Source organism: Callionymus lyra, chromosome 14 (assembly GCF_982586985.1).
Source record: "Callionymus lyra chromosome 14, fCalLyr1.hap1.1, whole genome shotgun sequence".
Lineage (NCBI taxonomy): Eukaryota > Metazoa > Chordata > Actinopteri > Syngnathiformes > Callionymidae > Callionymus > Callionymus lyra.
Genome location: NC_141831.1, coordinates 22,332,524 through 22,348,216, shown reverse-complemented (window position 1 = coordinate 22,348,216; position 15,693 = coordinate 22,332,524). Strand labels below are relative to the sequence as shown.

General features: G+C 37.9%; 2 protein-coding genes across 2 annotated transcripts; both read right to left on the bottom strand.

Annotated features, from left to right (window-relative positions):
* Window positions 1-1,521: 1,521 nt before the first annotated feature.
* LOC148066463 (uncharacterized) lies at window positions 1,522-5,053 on the bottom strand. The gene is made up of 5 exons (XM_087806947.1): window positions 4,865-5,053; window positions 4,082-4,282; window positions 3,529-4,002; window positions 2,386-2,439; window positions 1,522-2,312 (listed from the first exon to the last, which is right to left on the bottom strand). Exons 2-5 carry the CDS (start codon window positions 4,206-4,208, stop codon window positions 1,876-1,878), a joined length of 1,092 nt encoding a protein of 363 aa, XP_087663073.1. The 5' UTR covers window positions 4,209-4,282; window positions 4,865-5,053; the 3' UTR covers window positions 1,522-1,875.
* A 674-nt stretch (window positions 5,054-5,727) lies between these two features.
* Window positions 5,728-10,796, bottom strand: LOC148066462 (calpain small subunit 1-like). The gene is made up of 11 exons (XM_087807646.1): window positions 10,657-10,796; window positions 9,918-9,964; window positions 9,789-9,825; window positions 9,588-9,680; window positions 9,331-9,388; window positions 8,873-8,937; window positions 8,347-8,419; window positions 8,031-8,105; window positions 7,092-7,208; window positions 6,975-7,033; window positions 5,728-6,872 (listed from the first exon to the last, which is right to left on the bottom strand). Exons 2-11 carry the CDS (start codon window positions 9,962-9,964, stop codon window positions 6,846-6,848), a joined length of 651 nt encoding a protein of 216 aa, XP_087663772.1. The 5' UTR covers window positions 10,657-10,796; the 3' UTR covers window positions 5,728-6,845.
* Between the last annotated feature and the right edge of the window lie 4,897 nt (window positions 10,797-15,693).

The window sequence follows — 15,693 nt, the reverse complement described above, 5'->3', positions numbered from 1 at the left end:
TACACACGTTTGAAGGGAGATGAAAAGCCACTTTAAAATATTTACATTATATTTATAAACTATCCTTTTCATCATTACTTATTAGCAACTTCAATAATTACTTAGCAAAACGGAAACAAATAACAAAATATTAAATTAAATAATGTCTCAAATATTGTTGAAAACATTACGAGTACACACAAAGAAATTCAATAACAAAGCTCCTATGAAAATGTGGAAAAAAATATATAAAGATATATATAAAAGAAAAAAAATAATGTTGGAAAGAAAATAATGGATGGAAATGACAACATGCATGACAAAAAACACACTTTAAAGATGCAGAAGATTAGAGTTTAAATGGTGTTTCATGCTCAAGTGCTTCACAGTTACTCAAAAGTAAACCGAGTCTTTTCTATATTGTAGTTCAAGCTGAGCACAGATCAGTTTCATAGACCCTGGAAGTGAATAACGTCTATTCAGCAAAGCTTAACTTTAGAGTTTAGAGCTCCTAAAGAGCCCAAGGTAAAAAAAAAAAACACAATGTGAATACAGCTGCTCGTTCAGGGGCCCCAGACTTGATGCTGCCTCCAGTTATGGAGGAAACCCCCCCAGTGTCCAAGCATCCTGCCCTCCCTGCCTCAGCGCTCTGGAGCAGCTGTTTAACCAACACGGACAGAAGGGGAACAAAGCCATCCATGCCTGGTGTGTCTCACTATTCATGTGTGCAGATGCACGCCGGCGACTGCTGATCCGACTCTTCTGTAAACAGGAAGTTGAAATGGAACAACTGCCAGTCATTCGTGACCTCTGACATCACATCATTGATGTGCTCAGATCGACAACAAACATGAATCTCTTAAATTTAAGAATTTTAGAAATTTAAAATGAACAGGAGTTACATTAAAGATTAAATTATGACGTCATTATATGATCTAACATACGGTCATGAGCGGCTGTAACTTGCCTCACCGTTAGAGGGCAGTAAAAGATAATTTAAGTTAAACGTAGTACATTTCTTTTGCAACACAATAACTATACTTTTCACTTCAAAAATGTTATGTTAAAACACGTTTTAGTTTTATTCCCACTTTTTTATTTTTATTATTGTTTTGAACACTAGAGCAGGATATTAGTCTTCGATTATTTAAAAATGTAATATTTTTAATACACCTCAAAGCCTCACTATGTTTTTCTTTTGGGAAAGTATACCCAAGTGGGATCTGTCCATCATAGCCATATGTAGTTACACTAATTTAAATGAATAAAAATACATAGATTTTTTCCATCTTGAATCTTGGTTTCCATTATGAAGGACGATTGCTATTCTGTTGGTTTTCATTCTGGATGTAATTTCATCCTATAAGTAAAAGATTTTAAAAGTAACAATAAACCATTTAACTGTAGACCCTCCTCACAGGGGACAGTTTCCTAGCTCACCATATATAGCAAGTATATATTGAATATTATAAATAAATATTAAAAAGGAAATAGTCAAAAACCTTCATTTCAGCTTTCTGATCACTTCCAGCGTCACTTCCCTCAGGTATTTATTCCATATTTCAAATGTTCATCAACAGCACATAAAAAAGACAATCCAGACGACTTGTTTACAGTTTCTAAAGCACCAGGATCCATGTTTAGCTTCAGACTGAAGACCATATGATGGTCAGTACAGACACTGACGCCTGGGAACGCTACAACTTACAAGTTTTAAAAAACAAAGCAGACTAATCGTTTGCATGAAACATAAAAGGTAAAAGCTGTTTTAAAAACCATGAAGTGGTGGTTGAAGGTTCAATCTCAGTAGCAAAAGTCCACCATTCACGTGGTTCAACAGTACAGCAGTCAGTGGAGCAGTTTGAAGGACCGTCAGAGTTCATGAGTTCGATTCTGCTATAAAGTGGGACGTCCGTTTAGTTTGTCGTGCATCAGCGCTACGGCGCCCCCTGTGAAGTCTCTGAGAACCTGCACCGTCTCTCGCTGGATCTGCAGCGACTCGCGGACGAACTCCTGCTGGGTCTCGGCCAGCTGCTGCACCGACTCCGACAGCAGCTCCAGCGAGCGCGACACCGTCTCCAGCAGCATGTTGGTGGCGTGCTGCTCCTGGAGGCTCTGCGAGGCCTGGTGGAGAAAGCTCTCCCTCGCGCTCGGCAGGGACGGCGCTGCTGGGAGTGTGGCTGCTGTGCTGGGAGGTGCTGAGGACGCTGGCTGCTGCTGCTGCTTGTGGAGGCCGTTGTTCCCCTGGTGATCTCCTGAGGCTTTGTGCTGAGTGGAGGAAAACGCTTCCTCTCTTTGGTCTTCGTCAGAGTCTGCAAATGTACCTTGAACTTCTGATAAAGATAAAACTCATGATTAGCCTTATGAAAAAAAAAGTCAATCCTCACATGAAATGTGACGACTCACCGTCAGTGAATGGAAGTTCATACTGAATATCAAACGCAGGTTGAGACGAGTCGCCTGCAAAACAGTCAGAATTTCATAAATGTGGAAGTTGACAAATCAAGAACAAGAACCAGATCAAAAAAAGACCCTGCACAAGATGTACTTATTTTCAGAGCTCAGTAGGTGGCGCTCTCCGTTTATAAACTATCTGAGCACCAAAGTTTATATGGCATAGAGTGCCACCTAGCGGCCTGTGTGTGTTTCTACGGTGTGGTGGACAAACACCTGTATCTTTTAAGTAAACATGTTCTAAACTCTAACATGCATACATCATTGCAAAGAATGCAAATCTTATTAAACAGTGTTTTACGCACTAATAACTGAACTCACCACTAACAGCATTAGCATCGTATACCACATTATTTCTGACTTCCTACTGTTTATTTAGTTGTTTTTTTTAGCTAAAAGTGTTTTACTATGTATTGTCCTCCTGATTTAATGTTGTTTATCTTTTTTATCTATTATTGTCTATTAATTAAATGTATTAATTATTTTCTAGGCAAGTTGATTTACTTACAATATTTTCTGTTACAAACAAACATAATTATAACATTAAAATATATTCCTGCTTCTTCTGTTTGTTTTCTTAAAGATTCAATATTATGCAGTGTTGTATTTTTTTTTAATATAGTGACACAATATACTGTGGAGGGGTGTTTCTTTTTTTCCTAGGGGTAGGGCATACAAATAATAGAGAAACACTGGTTTAAAATCCACCTCATTTTGTCACCTTCACGGTTACTTTATTTTTTTTGTTATTGTTATAATTATCTGTTCTCTTATTCATCAACACCTCCTTCCCATATGTAAGTAAGTAAGTAATTTATATTTTTAGAGCACTTATCCAGACCAGGGTCAGAAAGCGCTTAAACAATCAAAACAATACTCAGTAAAATATATGCTAAAAGGTCAAGACACCACCGAGAAAAAGCCATTGCAATTTGTGTTTCCTGCTTCCTAAAAATGATCATCATTGTTTATGATTTTTCCATCATTGATATACAGCATTTGTTTATTGAGAACTATGGTTTGCTGCCAGCAGATAGTATAAATGCAATGTAATGTAAATGTAAAAAAGTGAGAGTCTGTGTTTCAACAACTTACGAGATGATCCGCTGTTATTTGGTTGCTCTTCTTTGTTGCTAGTCTGTGCGGTTCCAATGCTGGTAAAAGAAGAGGGCGGCGGCATCGACACCATGTCTAGTCCATTAGGGGAGCTCTGCATTCCCATCATATCATCCTCATAGTCCTCTTCCTCCTCCATGTCATCGTCGTCTCCCAGAGGTTCAAAATCACCCGCGTTGCGGCCCTCGTCGTCATCCTGCATCTCCAGAATTTGAAGAACTATTTTCTCCGTCTGATTGAGGTCCTTGGAAAGACGAGAGTTGAGGCCTCTGTTCGGTACGGTGCCTGACCGCATGGCGGCCACTTTCCGCTTAGTGTCACACTTCAGATCCGACCATTTCTTGATGACTTCGATCACTTCTCGCTGGCATTCTCCGATTTCGTTGATCCGTGCTGTAATTTTTGCCCACACGCGCTTCTTACGGTCTGTCGCGATACCACGGTTGAATTTACCTTTAAAGGAAAATACATTTTCATTCAAAAATACTGATATACCACAGTTTGACTTGTTGACACATTCAAATACACGTACCAACAACTATTGTGCGATTCTTCCTGACTTCGTCCAGCAATATGTGGACTTCACTGAAAGAGAAGCGAGCCTTCCTCTTCTTGAATCTGTACACACTGTCCAGGTTACAGTGAGTTGGTGAAGACATCTTCAGTCACCAGCTGCAGCTTCTCTTCTGAGCCCCTTCTCCTCCACTTCAGTCAGTGGTTGACCGGCACAGAACTATATGAACGAGAAAATAGAACAACAATCATCAAACGTGTCAAAAAAGGTATTTAATTGACATTGTTAAATATACTTGGGAAAGTTAAGTAAACAACATAAACACGCTTTGTTGTCGTTGCAGAACAGGCTGGTTTAAAGACACACGTGCATGTTTTCTGCAACTCACGTTTATAAATGCAGACGTTTTCTGTCACAAGGTTAAAAACAACAAACGATAAACTTGTTTACAGTCAGAGTGAACGAACGACGAAGTCTGTTACTAATACAAACAAGCTAGCTAACGTTAGCAGGTTTAATGGTTAATCCTTATAGCCTCCATTTCCGTTTATATCAGACAATTAATCATATTTTAACCAATACATCACACTTTACATTAGGGTTTAGAGATAGTTTGCATTTATAACGCATTTTTAGGTGTCTACATTACCCCTGTATGCTACGAGTTAGCTTTCTGGTTAGCATTACAGTCACAGCTATCGTTAGCTTGTGTCAATTCAAACGGAATTCATGGTTTTGTTTATTTTCAACTTGGACATGGAATTGACTCGGAAGGCAGAATAATAGATCGGTTGAGCGTACCTCCCGTGACGTAGAGATATGAAGTGGACCCGACACTTCCCCGTCGGGCGGTAGCAATGCTAAAGCTAACCGGTAGAAGCTAATTTTACGCTACAGAAAACGTGTCCGGTCGATGGTGGTCAGTCAAGCACAATGAACCACCCACGAAATCCATGAGTGAAAGTGCTAAACATTGAGTACGTTATCACATTGTTTTTTTTTATTTACACAAGCTTATCTAAGGGAATGCGTTGCGACGCACTTACTCTACTTTGGGATTTTATTTTCACGGTAATGAACGGGCTCTTATTCTGAAGGAGCATTTTAATTGTTGTGAATCCAATGTAGTCTAAATTTTGTTTTTAAACCAATTCCTAAAAATAAGTTTACATCTTAAATACACAAAAACAACAGATATAAATGTAAACATGTATTCATCATAGACAAATATCTTAGGTTCTCGTTCATGAATGAGAAAATGATGGAGGAAAATGTGCTGAACTCAGTTACTTGTAAAACATTTAAAAAAATAATATTATAAAAAGCACACATGACGATGGATGGATGGATGGAAAAAGCACACAATTATCGATCACAGCATGTGCCTCACCTGCAGAGACCGGGCATAACATTACAAATAAAGGCAGCTATTAAGTTGCTCGACAGGGGGCGCTACTCTACCGTCATGATAGGATGTCCTCACTGAAAAGTTGAGGTAGATCAGGAGTTCTGGACATTATCAGCAGGGAGGAGTCCCGGGGCAAACCCAAGGAAATGGCAGAGAAGTTGTGTTTCTCCAATAGTCCGTGAACACGAAGAGTTGAAGGTGGTTTCCAGCTTCAGAACTATGCTCGGATTATCAGAATAAACGACACATACAAACGTTATCTGAAACATGGCACAGGTACTTTTTATTTTTCCCAAATCACATTATTGGCGGCACAGCTACATGCTTGAATATATTAAATGATATTAACTGCATGCTTTACAGGGACAAACAATTGTATTAATGATTCATTCACATATAGTCATCAAAATCAGTGCCTAGTCTGGGATACTACTGTAGATGTGGTTTAGATACTGGTTTGCTGTCAAAACTAAAATCAACACGTGTTGTATAACATACTTAAAAATGATTATACTTTATATTCAAGGCCACTCACGACAATCTAATTTTATAAAAATATTTCAAAACATACAAGAACTGGAGTAAATTAACCTGTTAAAATCTGGCTCAATGTTTGGCAGAAAAAGCAGGTCATAAACAGCTTTTTGTCACATCCCATAATCTCTGATGTGTCGATGCTTTCATAACACACCACCACCTCAAACAATAATCCGTCGCTCATTACATAAAGGACACCAACATGGATTTTGTCACACAAAGTGGCAGAACAGCAGATGTGGCGGATGATTGAAAGCAACGTCACCTTTGATGGACAGTCCGACCAAACTCTTATAATCCTGCACATGTTAATTTATGATGGTCTGGATGAAGTGGAAAAAAAGTGGCATTTACTGTGCATGAGGATTTAAAAAGATAGTTTTGCAGGTCAAGTCCTGCTGCAGCATTTGTTTTGACATCAACAGCTATGGTGTGTGTGATTGTTGTATTGATTGAACTTCTGGCACATTATTTAAAATGTGTTTTTTCCCCCTAGAGTGCATGTGGCAAACAAAGAACAGACCTGATTAAAATGTCAAACAAATACACAAAGAATATAATGGCACCCATCAGCCTGCTGGTACATGTTGTAAATGCTGGTCCAGAACTTTGTGTAACATTTCTGAGTGCAGGCGACTTTCAGCAAATAATCCCATAAACTGTAAAATAAACCAAACCCAGAACCCTCTTAAAATATCTGGCTTAAAATTCACGACAAACATGCGCAAACACACACACACAAGATTGACTGAATAAAGTGGAAATGTGGATAAAGTTGTGTAAAATTTTGTGCTGTGAGGGAAACATGTGTTTGTGTAGCAGCTGACAGCATCTGGCTCAAGAGTACATGGTCAGCTGGAGCCACTGGAGGAAACAGGAGAAGAGGAATTTCAGATCCCAGTGCAACACACAAACTCAACATCATTATATATTGACGCTGAAAAGCCAAAAGCGAGATCAGCTCACCTCCTGAACATTGACTTTGATAGTCCCATTGTTGTCCTTATCCAGGGTTTTGAAGGCACCTGAAGCAGAACAGACGTCAGCCATAATACACATTAGTAAAATATTTCTTTGGCTTACGGCACATGGCATCCAGTCGGACAAGACACCCGATATAGTTGTCAAAGTCCATGTTTCCATTTTCATCACTGTATCTGCGGATGATCATGCTGTACATACTTTCATTGAGCTTGAACCCTGCAGAATTGAAGTATATGTTATTGAAAATACCATGTGAATGACAACTCAATGTAATCAAGCAAATATCTTCAACACTAGAAAAATATGTTTCTCTTCCAAAAACAAGCAGTGATGAGAAAAGTTTGTGACATTCCTGTTGTATCACACAATCGTACTTTCGTTTTACTACAAGAGGAAGAACACAAAGCACATTACACATGTAAAGCATCTAAGAATTTGCGTAACAACACGATTGTGTCATCCAGCCAAGTCACACCTACTTTCATAAACACGTACTAGATCATCGGTTTGTGCAGCTGATAATTGGAGCATAGAGGAACTCCCTCAGTACGACAAGGGACCTTTTTTGTTAGCATTGGATGAATATGAGTATTCTGTGGAATAATGTTTCAAATGTATGTAGTTCATTTCATTTTCCATAATGTAGCTCAATAGGAATCACTATAGTTGCTTGACTGTGTAGTTGTAATAAAATGAACACAAACATGTTTATAGCCTGTTTCAGGACCTAACACAAAACAGTCTAAAAGGCACAGAAAAATAATGTTAAAAGCCAGTTTAAGGGAATGACCTTGTGAGACTTGCTAAATTTTAAAAAGCTCAGTTTGCTTCATTTTGGCCTCTATTTTCAAAATAAAACAATGATATACTTGTGCAGGGAAGAAATATAATTTCATCAAGTAATCCTGTGTTTTAAAGCACACATATCAACGAGATAAACGGCCTTTAAGGTCGTTTCTCGAGTGTTAATCAATGCCTTGATTAAACGGCTCAAGGCTAAACACAGGTCGGGTCACTATGTTTGGGAATGACACTCACCAGCAGCTTGGAAAGCACCTGGTAGCTCGTCGGCCCCGATGACTCCGGAACCATCCCTGTCATAGTTCTTGTACACTCCCTGTACAACAACAAAATGTATTTCCTTCAACCCAGGTTTCTCTTAAGGCGGAGTCATAGCATGACTAAACAGAAACAGAGCCAAACAAACACATGTTCTGAAATGTTGATTAAATTAATATTCACACATTATGATAGCAGGGCTAAAAGCAGCACATGCTACTTGTTTCTTCATTATCTGCAGGAAACACAAACCACAGGAATGCATCAGCACAGACACACTAGTGGGTTACAACACTTGCCTGCCATTTCTTGATATTATTCCAGAGATGTTTGAATTCATGGAAGCCCAGTTTGCCAGTGCTGTCGCTCTGAAACTGTGTTAAGGAAGAAACAAAGCCAACCCTCGTTCATCCTGGCAGTGTTTGCGTAAGGCACATTTTTTCTGGTTCCTTATTTACATGGCACATTACTCACAGAAGCATCAAGGAATGTCTGAAAAACACTGAATGGTTGATCGTCTAAATTAGGACTCCTTGGTTGTGGAATGGTAACATTAAAATGTTTAAACAAGGAAGAGTGATGGAACTCCTACTCAGGTCAACTGCTCGACATTTGAGGTTGGCCGTCTAAACATATAGATCATTTGTAAAAATTGTAAAGTCTAAGTCACGGGCCAAAGCAATTTTAATATTTTTGCTTATATTAAACACTAGCATCTTCATAGGGGACTACATCAACATGAACATTAGTCTGTATTGCATTGAGTTGACACAGGGTTGAGATCATCATCTTAGATAGATCATCTCATGCAAAATGGATACATCCATGACTGCAACCATGCTCCTACAAGACTCGATACTGAACCCATCTGTCTGCAGATCTGCATCTGAAATGGAAGAGAAAATCGAGACGCGAGGGGATTAGAGATCAACTAAGGAACAAGTTGTCTATCACTGGACAATAATTAATGAAAATAACTTTTATCTTACGTCCTCAAGAGCAACCACTCACTTCACTAAATGAAAAACTATTTCTGACAAACTAAAATACAGGAAAAATGCTGTATATGAATATGAAGAGAGTTGGAACATAATCAAACGTTGACTTCTACTCCTGATCCAGAGAAAGCCCGTTCAAATACAAAATACTTTACACAAAAAGAGCTATAGGATATTGTAATAGAAATGGTGAAAATAACTGCTCAAAAAATTGATTAAAGCAACTGATCTAGTGTGTAGTGGCAGCACTAGAGAGCAACAGAGAATAACTTTTGGCTTACGGTTTTTAATGATTCTGTTCAGAATGTCCTTAAGTTCAACGGGGCTCACTTCCATGTCCTGTATTGCAAACACCAAAACAGACTTGTTTACAATTGTCCTATAATAGTAGTGTAATAAAAAAGTAATGTGCATTTTTGATACAGAGACAAGTTATCACAAAACAATATACTTTAAATAGCAAGGGCTTTAATTTATAATCTTTCTCTTGTTTAATCAATAATTTTTTAATGAAACATTATGGATATTGTTCACCCACATCTCCTGCTAGCTGCTGGAAAACCCTGCGAAACTGCTTCTCTTCATCATTTTCATGGTGCTCAGCATAAGCCTGGGGCCTCCGTGGCGGAGGCTGTGGGTTAAAACATCAGCATTTGTCAGCGACAACATCCTGACACAGAATTAGCAGTAATGTGGCAGGTGTGAGAGAACATATAGGAATGTCAGAACTGTCACTCACAGGTTCAGAGGGCACAAACTGGGCAGGGTCAATGTTGCTACAAAATAAACAAATATGGGCCATCACATGTCATCACGGATGATCAAAAAGATTTGCACCACACAAACTAAACTTTTAACGGAAACTCACCTGACAACATCAACGATGCCCCCCACCAGCTTCCTAGCCCAGAACATCTTCAGAAAGCAAAATTAAATTCAATACCTCTCATTTTAAATGATGCTTCCTTATTTCTGTATATAAAAGCTATATGGGTGAGTCTGAAAGGGAATTTCATTAATATTCCAAATGTATTTACAACACAATTTGATAAAAAACCTGTACATAATGTCAAGATTTGTAGGATTCCTCAGGTATTGTTTGCTATGTTGTTGTTTATCGTCAAAATGTTCAAGTCATAAGTTGGCAGCTTTATTTCCTATCAAATAAGCGACACACCCACTGCCCACTTAAGTTTTCCACAGAGCCAGGAAAGCAGAGTCACACCCGTTCACTTTAAAACAATAGCGATTTCGAAAAAAAAAAACATAAATTGGTAGAATACTTTAATAATATACACAATGAAATTTTAGCTAACCTGTTTAGTAGCCAGCTAGGCTTAAGCGTGATTTCTACCATGACGACAGCCGAATGTGTCTTTAAACGCATTTGTCTGAAAATAACCGAGAACTTTAACAACTGTTGGGTCAGTTTACTGTCGCTGGAATGTAAACTATTGTAGCTAAGATTAGATGCTAAGCTAACGTCGAGCTACATCAAACTGATGCTGTCAAGTTAGCTTCGCTGTGGCTAATACAAGCTAATCAAGTTCACGATCCCTTAAAAAAGTTTATATGTCGAGCAGACTCGACGCGATGCAAACATTTACCTTGGTAAAATGTCAGTCGGAGGGTTGGTAGCAGAATCGTTGGATGGGCTTTAGAGAGGACTTGTACTAACTTCGGTTCCGCTGCTCAGTCAACACGCCCAACGCTGCAAACACGGACGTCAGCACACACTGCAGGATGGTAGCCTTCTGATCACATCCGGGTTCGTTAAGGCGACGTTAAAGCCTATACTGTATATTACCACAAGTGGATAATTTAATTTTAGAACCAAACATTTATGTCATGTTATATATCAAATATGTTGACTTAATGTTTCCACCAAAAAACATATATGGTATTATATTTAATTTGTGAACAGGCTAGTTATTATTTTTAAATAATCGTCGTAATTTATTAGTTTTCTCATATTTTTTTCAGAATCAGAAACTTTTATTGCCAGTGTTGTAAACACAACATATGATTATTTTGTGGTGTCATTAAAGGATAAAATAATGAAATAAGATAATACAAAATAAGCAATAGTCAAACAGAGCACCAAGGCATTCCATTCTGTTATTATTAAAAATTGTGAATGTTATAGATTAGAAAAAATAAATGAATAAAAATAACTCAGATATACACAACAGTGCAATTACTTGAACCACTTTTGTTTAGTTTAGTAGAGATTATTTTGGTTTTGATTTAAATGACGAATGACGAAATGTAACTTAATGTGATAATGATGATAATCGTTTATTCTTGTATCGTTCACTTGTATATAATACATAGTTGCATTATTCTCAATTAAACGTCGAATCCATTTGTAAGCTACAATTCATTGATGAACCCCAAACCTCTCTTTTCTTCTGAATGTGTGTGAGTCCTTGAATCCATTTCCCTGATGGACTTTTATTCTGTTCAGGAAAATAGAAGGCAATTAAGTAGCTCCAGTGAAGATTCGCCAATAGGCATGTTTCAAAATTACAATGAATAATTAAACACAACTTAATAAGGAACGAAGGGAAATTGTGTTTCAATTTATTCTGCCAGAAACCAATTTAAGTATGATTGGCTGTGAAGTAATGGATTGTTTCAAACTAATGAAGAAAAGTCAAAGAAACTTTACCGTGTTTAATATAATTTTATATTTAATGTCTGAGTATATTTTGTCTTTGGAAATGTGTCATCTGATAATGGAATCAACAAACCAACAAGCCTAAAAATGGTTTCATGAACAAATACAGTGACAAATTGCCAGGAAACCTCTTTAGGGAGAAACATTTCTTTCCTATCATTATGATGATATTTTTTTCCCTTTAAAATGTAAGATATGAATGACTTCATATTAATTAATCACTTGCATTATTGATTCCTCACAGTTGTTTCCAATGAAACAACACGACAAGCATATATGTTGACTCAATGTCTTAGAAACTGGTTGGTAATTGCTTAATCTAATCCACACATCTAAATATCAGTTTGATTCGTTTATTTAGTAAAGTCACATTAACATCCCCTTTAATTGCTGGTTATCTCCAGTAGGGGGCTATGGTGCCCAAGTTACATGAACGCCAGAGTCGTGCACCACTGAAGGCATCAGTGCACGAAGATGTTTTTGTTTGAAGATGTTTTTCTCATCCAACTCCAGACTTGATTTTTCAAAATGATTAATCTTAACTATTGCATCTCCCCACAGTCATGTTTTGATTCAAGGCCAAAGGTCAGCAATAAATGTAAAAGCAAGTCCACAGGCCACAAGTCATATTAGTTATCCTCCTTATTCTCTTGGTATTCTTAACTTTGCACCAATATTAAGTATTAACCAGTAAAAGATTTAAACAAACTATGTCCAGTTTAACATCTTGTCATGTTATAAGAGCTTCAACTGTTGCAGAGCAATATGATTTTTTGTGTGTGTGCTTAGAAAGCCACTGATACACTACTAGTTACTGGTGTGTTTTTCTAACACATATTTTAATTTTTTTTAAATCCATAATCAGGAAAAAGGTGACGTATTATATATGAACAACAAAGCTCATCTACAGTTTTCACTTCAGCTGCACTTAAAGATTATTGTGATTTCCTTTATCTAGCAAAGGTAACTCATTTTTTAATTGAAGTGGTTTCTATTTTAGCGGGTTTTACCTAATTGTGTTGTATGGGTGGGTAGATACTGACCACTGCCTTCTATCTATGTATTTTCATCAATCACAATATCGTTGGTATATTAGAATTCTAGGACTGAAATGCTAACGTTATTCCTTTGTGATCTTCAATTTCTCTGTGGCCAGCATGAGCAGCTGCAGCCACCTTGATAGTGCAGAGGGTTGCCAGCCGCATCCTCCATTTTAACCAGTGAGCACCAACATCCCGAACCGCCACGCTCCCCACGCACACTATTCATATTCATACATGCCAAGATCAAGTTTAAATTTTGACGCCTCGTTCATCAAATCTGCCGCGGAAAACTTGCAGCAAAATAAATCATCCTCTGGTTTAATTTGTGTCACAATTAGCAGCGGCGACTTGTTTAATTAATGGTGAGTTTAAATCACGTGGTTAATTGGGGAGGAAACACAATGTTCAGTGTAGAGAGGGATATCTATCCTTCAGAACCCACTCCAGCTAAAATTACTCCATCCATGAAATAGAGGTATCCATGGTTACACCAGGAGCCATGTTAAAGGCTGCCTTACTGTGTCTCTATTCTCAAACACTGCTTCTTTCTTTCTCACCCTCATTCATCATTTCAAAGACACACTGTGCCACCTCGACTTTCTTTTTTTTTTTTTAGGACTCACCGTTTTTCTCTGCAAATGAGATCTTGGGCGTGAATAATTGGGGAAGTGTTAACAGTGACAGTCGGGTTATTAAATATGGCTGAATTATAGATGCAAATGTAACATCTGCACTTACCAGCGTGACTTTGAAGGAGTGGAGCCGACCGGGCGCCCCTGGTTCAGCGGCACAGAGGTGGAAATGTGGCTCGGGAGCGTCCCAGTACGACATATTTGCAGTCTTCAGAACAACCTGTTACCTTGACAACGCAGTTTTATCATTCAAGCCCATTGCTACCTTCTCTCACACTGAGAGGCCAGTGTGGTTAAATATATGTTGCTGCAGGGTTTTACACATCAGTATGTTTGGAACATTTCCAGTCGCCAGCCGTCGTTCTACTACGACATTTCAAGGAGCGTTCCTTTAAATGTCATATATTCAGTTTGAGTCATGCAGGCACTGAATATAAATACAATATATGCATGTTTTTTTGCATCTAAATAACATTATTTCAATTAGACTGAAGCAAAATATATTGAAATAAATCCATATTTAAAAGGGAAAACTTACAAAAATGTTAATAAATCATCGTCTAGAGCTTATCCAAGGTCAGGTTGCAGCCTGGTCTTTCCTCTCATAGAAACCTCCTGTGGCTGTTGTGGGGGAACATCAAGGTATTCCTAGGAGAACTTGGGTAGAGTCTCATTGGTCCAGCTTCATTCGTGTCTTTTTCCTTCAGCTACTACATTTACCTTTTGGCTCAGCTCTGTCTTCACCGATGCATCCGTCTTCCTTTACTTCACAAAGGTCTTTATAATAAATAATTATTCATAATTTACATTAGTTTTTTTCCACAATTAATAATCGATACATGAAAATACAGGTGTGAAATGTATTTTTAAAGCAATAAAGGATAAATGTAGCATAAATATCTTCCCATGTATGTACATATTCATTAGTTACATGCTTCATTTTGAAAGCTATTCTTGTTTAAGAAAAACTTCAAGTCAGAAAAGGTTCTCTTGTTTTTGAAAATGATTTGGCCCTTCTGCCCTTTGTCTGACACATGCACGAGTACATTCTATATACTTTTAGATGGATGATTTATCTGTTATTAGTGTAGTTTAGCAGAATTGTTAAAAAAAAAAATATACTTGTTTTTTAAGTCTTATCTACACAGACAATATTCTGCAGCACATTTATTAAAAATAACAACTAAAAACTATTTCTTCCACTACTAAAGGTAAAATGAAATCCCGCGAGATCTCATGATGACTGGGGTCGAGAGGATACAGTCGGCTAAAGCAGATTTTGGTCATATTTTCTTTTCCAAACAAATAAAAGCATTAATTAATTAAAAATATACTACAAATATATCGTTGTTCCTAAAGTATGGAAATAAATTACGACATATCGTATTGTTGCTTTTGTATCGTGATACGTATCATATCTTGCCAATACACACCCCTAATATTTGGGTTGCATATTGTGTGTGTGTGTGTGTGTGTGTGTGTGTGTGTGTGTGTGTGTGTCAACAGCCTGCTTGTTTCGCTGATCTCAGAAGATTAGTGTTGCATTTGAGCAAGGTCAACCAGCAATAATGGAGCTCTGGATCCGAGTCAAGCCACAGCACAGACTCACTCATTTGCATCTCCTCCTCGAGCCGACTGCTGTTCCGTGTAGGACGCCTGCTCGAAACGTACACACGTCAACATCTGACATCATGGCGAGGAAGGGGAGAAGACATCAGTCGCCGGCTCTACGTGGATTACCCTGCTCTGATGTTCTTCAGTCATATCGTCTTCCTCTGCACAAATCCTCAGATGAAGTGCTATCAGTTCATCTCGATGTATTCCAACCTATGACTCATCAGTTCTTAACAATAAGCTACATCGCTCACGTTGGTGTCCTGTTCTGTGTGTATTTTGACAACTAAATACACCCTTTAAGTCGTGGGGGCAGCAGTAAGAGCAAAGTGGGCCAGACTTCTCAGCACACATCCTAGATATTCTATTTGTTTCAACTGGGAGGAGGCTAGAAGTCTCTTGATTGTTAAAGAGTCTCTTAGACAGGGACGTCTGGGTCTCTTGTCTTTGCCAGCTGCCTCCATGACCTCGGTTAAAGCTATTCTTAAAAAAAAAAAATTAAAATAACTTTCAATAAAAAATGTAATACTGTGCTATTATTATCTGGCGAATTTAAAAACATAACCGTATGATTAGTTGTCTACATCACTAAGGCTTAAGATTTTTGAAATACTACACACGCTATACCTCAAGATATTGTTGGGGATACATCAAGTTTTCTTTTTCTTATTGGAC